At 47.8% G+C, this 9,602-nt stretch overlaps 3 protein-coding genes across 12 annotated transcripts; all 3 read left to right on the top strand.

The window, feature by feature from the left end:
- Window positions 1-1,863: 1,863 nt before the first annotated feature.
- LOC9648998 (actin-fragmin kinase) lies at window positions 1,864-4,269 on the top strand. The gene is made up of 16 exons (XM_002976417.2): window positions 1,864-1,934; window positions 1,989-2,086; window positions 2,151-2,289; window positions 2,343-2,371; window positions 2,417-2,513; window positions 2,571-2,626; window positions 2,677-2,784; window positions 2,847-2,903; window positions 2,966-3,057; window positions 3,128-3,212; window positions 3,269-3,421; window positions 3,477-3,547; window positions 3,601-3,759; window positions 3,812-3,915; window positions 3,990-4,062; window positions 4,131-4,269. The coding sequence occupies exons 1-16, from the start codon at window positions 1,876-1,878 to the stop codon at window positions 4,194-4,196; spliced, it is 1,446 nt and encodes a 481-aa protein (XP_002976463.1). The 5' UTR covers window positions 1,864-1,875; the 3' UTR covers window positions 4,197-4,269.
- A 237-nt stretch (window positions 4,270-4,506) lies between these two features.
- LOC9648997 (protein AUXIN SIGNALING F-BOX 2) lies at window positions 4,507-7,385 on the top strand. The gene is made up of 5 exons (XM_002976416.2): window positions 4,507-5,379; window positions 5,475-5,952; window positions 6,019-6,294; window positions 6,343-6,610; window positions 6,662-7,385. The coding sequence occupies exons 1-5, from the start codon at window positions 4,883-4,885 to the stop codon at window positions 7,309-7,311; spliced, it is 2,169 nt and encodes a 722-aa protein (XP_002976462.2). The 5' UTR covers window positions 4,507-4,882; the 3' UTR covers window positions 7,312-7,385.
- A 24-nt stretch (window positions 7,386-7,409) lies between these two features.
- Window positions 7,410-9,602, top strand: LOC112348537 (THUMP domain-containing protein 3-like). 10 transcript variants are annotated; one of them, XR_002993093.1, is made up of 17 exons: window positions 7,410-7,467; window positions 7,522-7,608; window positions 7,659-7,715; window positions 7,787-7,843; window positions 7,886-8,033; window positions 8,092-8,154; window positions 8,205-8,265; window positions 8,320-8,383; window positions 8,446-8,501; window positions 8,570-8,632; window positions 8,688-8,822; window positions 8,875-8,953; window positions 9,013-9,055; window positions 9,119-9,146; window positions 9,202-9,299; window positions 9,348-9,404; window positions 9,448-9,493. XR_002993093.1 is itself a non-coding variant. In XM_024681275.1 (17 exons), exons 1-17 carry the CDS (start codon window positions 7,411-7,413, stop codon window positions 9,546-9,548), a joined length of 1,257 nt encoding a protein of 418 aa, XP_024537043.1. In that variant the 5' UTR covers window position 7,410; the 3' UTR covers window positions 9,549-9,602. The 10 variants fall into 10 exon arrangements, 8 of the variants coding, with proteins under 8 accessions (XP_024537043.1, XP_024537042.1, XP_024537044.1 ...); XR_002993094.1 differs by having other exon boundaries at window positions 9,456-9,489; XM_024681275.1 differs by having other exon boundaries at window positions 8,688-8,803; window positions 8,849-8,953; window positions 9,009-9,055; window positions 9,456-9,602.

Genomic DNA, 9,602 nt, shown 5'->3' with positions numbered 1-9,602 from the left:
TTGATTAAGGACTTACAGCTCCTAAACAACATCTTGAATGGTCCAAATCTCCGTAGCTCTATTGGCACCATCTTCAGCACCACCATCGACAATAAGATTCCAACATTTAGCTTGGTCAACCATTATAATCAACTTTTCTAATATGAATGTTATAATCCGGTGCAAAAAGACAGAGATTTAGTCGCCCTAGACTATGTTATGCCACCTCTTGAGGTTCCTCACCACCCAACCACCCCCGAGCTACCTCAAAAGCTCCCCGCTCCAAAGTCCCTTACCCTAATATGTCTTAATATACCCTTAAGCTTCCTTTTGACTGATGTTGACTAGTTTAGGGTTTAGGGTTTAGATTGATTCAACCCTTAAGGGTCCATATGAAGCAAAAAATCCTTAATGAAATTGACAGAATCTTTAACCTCCTTTATATTGCTCTGAACCTTAGAAATTTGATGTCTTTGCCACATAATAACATCATCAAAAGCCTCTTCCTTATCGTCATGGCTATCATCACTAATGCCATACTCCTTATCAGGATCAATATCTTGCTCACCTGCCAACATGACGCTCCGATACCAATGAAACAAACAAGCTAGGCTAACCTCTTGACGCTTAAATCATTACGGCCTTAAATCCCACATACCATGGGAAATATTTCTGTGGTTTCATGTCAACATATGCCTGTTAGGGTTGAGGATATATTGCAGCAGAAAGTAAGAATTATTGTCAGGTAATTGTATCTAAAGATAACGATAATGATGTTGAAATGTTTTATATCAATCATTGAGAAAACTAATGGATGTGTTTAAAGTTTCAAAGGGTTATCTCCTCTAACATACACAGATAATAAGATATATCTCATTATGTCTTGACTATTGGATAAAAAGTGTTGTCCTATTATTTCTTCATCTACTTTCTTCCACAGCTTGTGGTATAGAATTGATGGAGGATGAACAATTTATGTTGGTCTTCTCCATTCACCACATGGTCTTAGTGGATTCTGGCTTTGCAATATTTTCAGTCTAGCATTCTGTGGTCTGCTTTCAGTTCATATTAAGCCCACTAATGTAGTTTTCAAATTTAACTAGACTTCCAAGGTGAGAAAACTACATGAGGCAAATTCAGTTTAGGTTTTACAATTTTGTAATACTAATTATGCATCATTTTGAAGAGTAATTATTATTTTTCAAAAGAAGAAATTTCACTTTATTCATTTTGACGAAGGTAGTTTTGCATTTGATGACTTGTATCCTGATTACTAATGGGACTAGGGAAGAGAGAGAGCCCGCGGCGTGGACTCTTCTCAAGCTCCCGGGCTCGGCTCCAGCTCCACGCTGTGGGCACACGACGACAAGTGGAGGGCAAGATGGAAGGAGATGGAAGAAGAAGGAAGAATTGCCTAGCTAGCAGTACCATGCCGAGACGGTGACGATGGAGGTGCCAAGCCAGCCGAGAGACAAGCTCCCAGGCCCTTGAAGCAGCGTGAAATTCTCACTCTTGTTGTAGAGCCAGAGGAGCAATCGCGCCTGGCTCACCGTGTAGTGGCTCAGCGCCGCTCCACAGCCCCGCGCCATCGATGCATCGCTGCCACTCGCGCTGCTTCTCCGGGCACTCGCAATTCGTTCCCTCCACCAGGCTCTTGGTGATCTCTCTGCCGACGGCGGTGATGCGCTGTGGATCATCGCCCGGCAGCGCCACGTCCAGCGATTCGAAGACCGAGGATTCTAGAAAAGAGTCTGAGCAAAAGGAAGAACTTAAGTGTGGTAGAATGTTGCAATCCCATGTAGCTTCTTCACTTCTTTCGATTCGAATTCTGACGAAAAAGAAGGGTTCGCACAAAGAACAATAGCATATGGTAAATATATTTTAGGGCTTGGATCTATGAAGTGGGTGCGATCGGCCGAGGGCGACTTCAAGGGCGCGGCGCCATCGCCTCGCAGGTACTTGAATTGCTGCGTTTTCTTAGACGATGCAAGTGAATCAATCGCCTACAGCGGTCACACCGCGACTCGCATCCGCAAGACTCACGTCGTCGTCTTTGGAGGGCTCGTGGACAAGAAGTTTTTGCAGGATTTGACTGTTCTAGACACTGGTATAGCCGCATTTTCTGTGAATTCTTTCCACTTCTGGGCTCGATGATTTTTACTTGCATGTAGAGAACAATGTGTGGTTTCAGCCCGAGTGCTCTGGAAGTGGCAGCGATGGAGTGGCGGGGCCTTGCCCTCGAGCCTTTCACGTTGCCATTGCCATGGACTGTAACTTGTTTGTCTTTGGAGGTCGATGTGGTCGCAAGAGGTACATACTGATCTTTTCTTCTTCGTGGTTTAAGCTCGTGATTTTGTTTGTAGACTTGGAGATTTTTGGGTTCTAGACACTGGTGAGTCTGTCTAATTCGGATGCCGATTGTAAAAGCTTGTCGCAGATACATGGCAGTGGTCCGAGCTCACTGGTTTTGGCGAACTTCCCTGCGCTCGGGACTTTGCCGCCGGGGCGTCTGTGGGGAATGGAAAGATTGTCATGTGAGTGTGTTCACGGGAATCTCTTTTGCTACGTTTACCACTCATCTTCTTGAGCAGATATGGCGGATGGGATGGCTCGAAATGGCTCTCAGATGTTTTTGTGCTCGACACCAGTAAGTTCCAACTTCACAAACATCTAGACTGATCATCATTCTCATTTCAGTGTCTCTGGAATGGAGGCAGCTACCAGTAGTCGGTCCTTCACCTCCTCCTAGATGTGGTCACACGGCTACGATGGTCGAGAAACGGCTGCTCGTTTTCGGTGGAAGAGGTACGTACGACGCACAGGAGGTGCGATTCGAGGACCAGACATGCTTACCATGTTTCCTGCAGGTGGTGGAGGCCCTGTTCTTGGTGACCTCTGGGCCCTGAAAGGGCTGTTTGACGAAGGTGACTAGAGCTAGTTTTGCGTTTGATGACTTGTATCCTGATTACTAATGGGACTAGGGAAGAGAGAGAGCCCGCGGCGTGGACTCTTCTCAAGCTTCCGGGCTCGGCTCCAGCTCCTCGCTGTGGACACACGACGACAAGTGGAGGGCCGCAGGTGAGTGACACTATTGTCCATTTTGTTTTCTTTTTCTAAGCATTCTATAAGTTGCTTGTCTTTGTTGTAGTTATTGGTTTTTGGAGGTCATGGGACAGCTGGGTGGCTAACCCGTTATGATATCTACCATAACGATTGTATCGTTCTTGACCGAGGTAGCTTGTTTTCTTGTGCACAAGTCTTCCGTGCCTTGATGTCATTGTGTGTGTAGCCTCTGTTCAATGGAAGCGTCTCTCCGTGACCAATGAACCGCCTCCGGCTCGGGCATACCACTCGTTAACGCAGATCGGCTCCCGCTTCCTCCTCTTCGGTGGCTTTGACGGGAAATCGACGTTTGGAGATACTTGGTGGCTTGTGCTTGAAGGTCAGTTGTCACTGTCGATTATGTGTGGACGCCTCGTGACACAGTGATCTTGCAGATGATCCCATTTCCAGCCGTGTCTCGTCGCCCTTGGTTGCTACTTTGCCAGATGTAGGCAGCGACAATAACGTATGTGTTGGCAACCATGTAGTCGGTTGATTATCTTCAACTTGTTTTTGCAGGCTAGAGACGAGGAACAACTGGTATCGCCATTCAACATACTGAGAAGTCGCATAGGCCTTCCTCCTGCAAAACCAGCCGTGCATGAATCCATCAAGACTGAAGGTGCTTTGAATGACTTGGCCCAAGCCATAGATCCTCATGGCCGAAGCACGCTAGAGGTAAGAAAACACATGCTTCTTGTGGCTCCTCACGGTGTCGAATATTTTTCAGTCCTTGCGCGAGCACTGGAGAAAATGTGACGCCCGTTCGATTCGTTTCAAAGAGCTGGATATCCTCTTGAGAGATTACCAATGGTTGATTGCCACCGAGGAAAAGTATGCCGCCAAAACTCCTCTCGCTTTTTTCCATCGTCCGGCCTTTAAACTTTATCTTTCTTTATGAAACACAGGGAAGGGAAAAGATCGGGAGGTGTAGAAAAAATCAAGGTGCACCGCTTTTATCATCTCCAAACATCAAACCAGGTATCGACGCCTGTGATTTTTGCAAAATTCAACTCCTTGAACTCACCTTAGAATGGATAAATTTCCAGGTGAGAATTGACGACATTGGCCCGCTCTTGATGGAGTACAAGCAGCTCCTTGACACCCGTGTTTGAAGGTGTAAGGAAAAGAAAAAAAAGAACTCTTTTTTTTATATCGAGCTACTTAACACACGCTTATTTCTTTGTAGTTGGACTTTTCCTTGAGAAATTGGTAGACGAAGCTTTGTTCTCGGCGAGAAAATCTGATCAAAGGGAATATGGTGTTCTAGGGAATCGAGCTCGCGACGTATTTACCACCCCGCAAAAAAGACGGGTTTTCATATGAGTGGTGGTCCCTTGCGCATGTCCGGAAAAATGAATTGGTAAAAGAGTTCTTTAAAGACATAGCTAGTACGATATTGGGCCATATGGCGCTCGTCTCATGGACTGGCTGGAAGAGTACGGTAGGGGACTGTGGATGAAGATAGATGGGAAGGGGTCGAGGGGAATGTGGCGCTTTCTAGATACTCAAGCGGATTCGCTCGATTGCTAGCAGAGGGTGGGATTCCGTGGGCGCTATGGAGTAAGCTGGCCATCTCCAAGGATCTGGTGTGTAGCGCCGTGTTCCAGGCGAGGTTCTGTGCCAGGGGTGAGATTTCTTCTGCCAGGGGTGAGATTTGAGTGTTGATTCGCGGTGTCCAGGAGTTCTGTGGTGTAGGTCTGCCAGGGGTGAGATTTGAGTGTCGATTCGCGATGTCCAGGAGTTGTGTGGTGTAGGAAGCCGAGATTTGGAGGCATAGGGGTTTTTTGACCGGGGAGAGATGGTTGAATCCACCAGGAGGCGGGTGCCTGACGATTCCAGGGGCCTGCTGTGCTGCATCGACGACGTCCTGGAGAAGATCTTTGGCTACATCAAGAAGCCCGTGGAGAGAAATGCTATCTCGGCAGTGTGCAAGCGGTTTCACGAGCTGGAAGCTCGCACGAGGCATCATGTCCTGGTCTACAACATGTACGCTGTCAACCCCATGAAGCTGTTCGAGCGATTTCCCAGCGTGAGATCGATTACCATCAAAGGGAATCCTCGGCTCGTGGATTTCGACATACTCCCCAGGGATTGGGCCGGCCACGCAGGACCTTGGATTGCAGCTATCAAAGCTCATCCCCAGCTTAACCGCTTCCGGATCAAGAGGATGACGATCACCGACTCTCAGATCGAGGAGCTCTGTGCTGCCTGTGGTCCCAACCTCAAGATCATGCAGTTTGACAAGTGCTCCGGCTTTAGCACCAAGGGTCTCCAAGCACTCGCCAAGTTTTGCAAGTAAGTTGTCGCTTTTGGTTTCCTACTCTTCCTCTCTTCCTTTGTGTTTCTTAGAGCTCATTCCAAGTTCTGATTTTTTTTCTTTCTTTTTCTAGGAATCTTACCCACTTGGGCCTTGCACAGTCGATGATTGATAACACTAGTGATACCAAATGGCTCAAGGACCTGGTAAACTCGTGTCCCGCCCTCGAATACCTGGACTTGTCACTTATAGAGATGGGCGACGTGGATGAAGCGGTGCTGGTGAAGTTGGCCGAGCGTTGCAAGCTGCTAAAGCTGTGGGAGTCCGAGACTCAAAACTCCGAGCGGTTTTTGCCTGTGCTGCAAAAGTGCTCTTCCAACTTAAGTGACCTTGGGATCGAGCGGATCAACAGCAACTCCGAGACGTCGTTACTGGCAAAGTGTACTGCACTGGAGGGGCTGTCCGGCATCTTCGATCTAGTGGACGATGGAATGCACGCTTTTATGTCGGTCAGTTCTCGTTTGACGAGGCTCGACCTATCTTACTCCAACCTTACCGAGGTGGAGATAGCGGAGGTGCTTCGAGCCTGTCCTAACCTGCAGTATCTTCGGGTAAGTGTTTCAACTTTCCAGGTCCAGGTCTCATTGATCACCTCCATGTTCCTTTCATGTTTCCAGGTGTTAGACTTGGCTGGAGACCACGGGTTGCAAGCGCTGGGGAACTCTTGCAAAGACTTACACAGGCTTGTCGTTGAGAGTCCTTCTGCAATTGACGGTGGGGTGGTGACACACGCCGGCCTTATGGCGGTTGCACAAGGCTGTAGAAACCTGCAGAAGCTCATTTTCTATCCATCTTTCATCACCAACGAAGCGTTTTATGCGCTCGCTTACAACTGCCCGAACTTGATGGACGTGCGAATATGTCTCATCCAGTCAAGTAGCACGGGCGAGAACGTAAGTTACTAGTGTGTTTGGAAGCTCTTACATTGGTATTTCTCGCAGATGCCATGGGAGTGCCTGGACGAAGGGGTGACCGCACTCGTCCGGGAATGCAGATCGCTCTACCGTTTGACGCTCTGCTTCGACGTCCAGGCGGATGTTGAGTTCCTCACCGACGCGGGCGTGGCTGCAATTGGCGAATATGGAAAGAAGATCAGGGTGCTGACCCTTGTCCACTGTGGCAGCAGCGACATGGGATTGGTACCAGTTCTTCGCGGCTGCAACAAACTACAGAGGCTTGAAATCCGGAAGTGCCGTTTCGGTGATGAAAGTGAGTGGTAACTATGTGGGGACGCGAAACTAACACTGGTTTCTTACGCAGGCATGCAAGAAATCGCTTTGAACAGCGAGCTGCATCTCAAGCACTTGTTCGTCCAAGGGTGTGAAGTGACGATCGATGGGCTCAGCAGCCTGGCTTACCGGGCCAAGCACACAAACTCGAGGTTCTACGTGGAAGTGATTGGCTGTAAAGACGGGCGGTGCCTGGAGGAGCACAGGTACTCGTGCACGGACGAGTCTTGCGAGGACCAGCACCGCTTCTCGCTCAGCTGCTCCCACTGGCAGATCCTGGCATACCATTCACTCACAGAGCCCCGCGACGACACTCCATGGTTTATCCACCGCTTCGACTCGATTCTCTCCGAGGCTTCTTCGCTGCCTTTCACAAGAGCTGAACCAGGAGGCGCTCTTCAGCTCATGCCAGAGAGCAGTAGCGGTGGGATTGATCTTGATCTGAGCACCAGCGGGATCGATCTAAACGAAGACTCGTCGGAGCCGCTCCAGCTGATGCCGGAGAGCAGTGGCAGTGGCGGCGGTGGTGGCAGTGGTGGGATTGATTTGAACGAGCCAGCTGAGGAGAGTTGCTCGTCATTCCCAGGATTTGAGAGGAAGGAAGTCTTCCACTTTCCCGACATTCTGGAGCGCGTGGCGGCAGAGCCAACGTTGCACTTGGGAGCTCCATTGGTGCTCTAGGCCTCCTTACTGTGATTTTCTCTCGCGAGACCATGTATTTCTATTTTTGTTTGAAAGAAAGGAAGTTCCTAGCTTATCAAGAGCCCTAGCTAGTTAGCTATGGAGCTCTATTATGCGTCCTGCGCGGCGGGGGTCGAGAGAGTGCTCGTCTCGGAGGTAATCTTTTTTCTCTTTCATCGATCCATTCATCCCAAATCGCGACCACTCCAGGTTGAAAGGCTACCAGGGACGAGAATCGAAGAGGCCACAGTGAGCTTTTATGGAGGCATTCTTTTCCAAACTGAATCGTCGCCAGAGGTCGAAGAGAACTTTCTCGTGATTGGCTGACATTGTTGAATGAATGGTAGGATGTTTTCAAGCTGAGAGCGGCAGACAATGTGTACGCTTATCTCGGACACTTCAAGGTGTGTGTGTGATTTCGTAAGTTTCAATAGAGAAAAAGAAGAGGTATAATTGACATGAACTTGTTTGAAAGGATGTTCCTGTGCACAAGGATGGCGCTCTTTCTTACTTGAAAAGCTTGGCTTCCAAGGTAATGTAACTCAAATCACTCAGAGCTCACTGCGTTTTGCAGATTTCATGGGAGCCGGCTTTGCTGCTCTTTCAAAAGTGGCAGGCGATGCAAGACAGGATGCTACAATCACCGCTTACGTTTCGAGTAACCTGTGAACGGAAGTGCCTCAAGATGAAGAAACACCCATTCTCGTCGGTGGATGTTGCAGGTATGTTCGTTTTCATCAAAATGACAAGAAACGCAGTGCGGCTTTCACTTAATCGCAGCTGCGCTGGGAGAAAGTGTTTATAATCTCCATAACTGGCCGGCGGACATGAGGTGCTATAACGGTTTGTGTGGATGCCTGGTTTTGCCTCGTCTTCAAGTACATTGTTTGCAGTGGAAGTGTTTGCATGGCTGAGAGATTCCGAGCTTCTTGTAGCGATTGGACTTCTCTACGGGTAAGAGATAAACGTTTTTGTTGTTTTATTCTACCTGGTTCTTTCGCTCTATAGTAAACCAACCGAGCAAGTTGTCGATGGCAGGAAAGCTCCTAGGCCCAGTCGCTCAGATTCTCAGGTCAGCAATCACGTTTTTTCCTAGCATCTAGTGTCCAATTCTGATTTGGTGATCTCGTTTAGCTCTACTCAAAAAGGCTCTACAGAAAGGCGCTGGTTCCAACGTCCTTGAGGCCTAGGTGTGTGTGGCGAGCTTTTGCCGAGATTTATACTGCTTGAGCCGCAATTGTGACAGTTTTTAACGCAGTGTGGCGTATGCTCTTGTGCAACTTGGACACATCAAATGCGGAGACGTCGTTCTGGACCCCATGTACGTGAATTATAGATTGTGATTGTTTTCTATTCTACGGTGGTGTGCTCCTTAGGTGTGGATGTGGAACTATACCTCTAGAAGCGGCGGATTGCTTCCGTGGACAAGTTTTGTGCTTGGGTGGGGATATTTCTCCGTCCGCTGTGGCTGCAGCTGGAGAAAATGCTCGAGGTATTCTTGAGCTCAACTGGTTTGTTGCTTTTCTTCTTATTACAGGAAGTGACGCATGCGATATACTTCAGTGGAATGCTACTTTCATGCCTTTGCGATCCGGATGTGTGGACTGGGTCATCTGTGACATGCCCTTTGGTGTTCGCTGTGGTAAGAAGTCTCACACTTCACGCATGGCTGCGTTTGATTCTGTGTTTTGTATTAGGAAGTACACAGGCTCGCGATTGGCGTTGTCCAAAAGTTACTCTGGAGGTAGTTTACTTTGTATTTTCTTTCTCCTTGTTTGATGTGTGAAGAAACTTTGTTTTGCTTCAGATTGCACGCGTATTAAGACAAGAGACTGGTGAGTCGGCATAATTTATTTACGCCTCTCGGATCGGGAGTTCCCTGTGCCGCAGGTGTTGCTGTTCTTATGTCGCAAGGCAAAGCAATGAAGCAGGAAATGGAGAGCACAACATACTTGAAGCTTTTGCAGCAATACGAAGCTGACATGGAGGTGAGCTTCTACTTGTGGCAACGAATTTATCACATGTTGTGAATGCAGGGAATTCTGGTGGAAATATACATAGCACAACGAACATCACAACCGATCCAATCTCTAGTAAGACTGCATTTTGTTTTAGAGAAATAATCATATCTTGTAGTTTGACAGGAAAAAGTTAGTCAAAAGGCACCGTGCAAATTGATTCTTATCTCCTTTAGGTTTGAAGGTGGGTTTTATAATTATAAACTTTCATTTGATTAATTAGATCAATAAATAAAAATAATACTACTATTAATGAAATTAAATATTGCTTCA

Source organism: Selaginella moellendorffii, unplaced genomic scaffold (assembly GCF_000143415.4).
Source record: "Selaginella moellendorffii unplaced genomic scaffold, v1.0 SELMOscaffold_30, whole genome shotgun sequence".
Lineage (NCBI taxonomy): Eukaryota > Viridiplantae > Streptophyta > Lycopodiopsida > Selaginellales > Selaginellaceae > Selaginella > Selaginella moellendorffii.
This window is presented reverse-complemented; position numbering and strand designations above follow the sequence as displayed.

What these genes read in the sequence shown, in the direction of transcription:
- LOC9648997 (XM_002976416.2), top strand. Translation starts at nt 4,883, where the DNA reads ATGGTTGAATCCACCAGGAGGCGGGTGCCTGACGATTCCAGGGGCCTG. An exon ending in CTAACCTGCAGTATCTTCGG is followed by an intron (nt 5,953 to 6,018) that starts GTAAGTGTTTCA and finishes TCATGTTTCCAG; the next exon opens with GTGTTAGACTTGGCTGGAGA. An exon ending in CAAGTAGCACGGGCGAGAAC is followed by an intron (nt 6,295 to 6,342) that starts GTAAGTTACTAG and finishes TATTTCTCGCAG; the next exon opens with ATGCCATGGGAGTGCCTGGA.
- LOC112348537 (XM_024681274.1), top strand. Translation starts at nt 7,411, where the DNA reads ATGGAGCTCTATTATGCGTCCTGCGCGGCGGGGGTCGAGAGAGTGCTC. An exon ending in CCAGTCGCTCAGATTCTCAG is followed by an intron (nt 8,384 to 8,445) that starts GTCAGCAATCAC and finishes GATCTCGTTTAG; the next exon opens with CTCTACTCAAAAAGGCTCTA. An exon ending in GACGTCGTTCTGGACCCCAT is followed by an intron (nt 8,633 to 8,687) that starts GTACGTGAATTA and finishes TGTGCTCCTTAG; the next exon opens with GTGTGGATGTGGAACTATAC.
- LOC9648998 (XM_002976417.2), top strand. Translation starts at nt 1,876, where the DNA reads ATGAAGTGGGTGCGATCGGCCGAGGGCGACTTCAAGGGCGCGGCGCCA. An exon ending in TGTTTTTGTGCTCGACACCA is followed by an intron (nt 2,627 to 2,676) that starts GTAAGTTCCAAC and finishes TTCTCATTTCAG; the next exon opens with TGTCTCTGGAATGGAGGCAG. An exon ending in ATGTAGGCAGCGACAATAAC is followed by an intron (nt 3,548 to 3,600) that starts GTATGTGTTGGC and finishes TTGTTTTTGCAG; the next exon opens with GCTAGAGACGAGGAACAACT.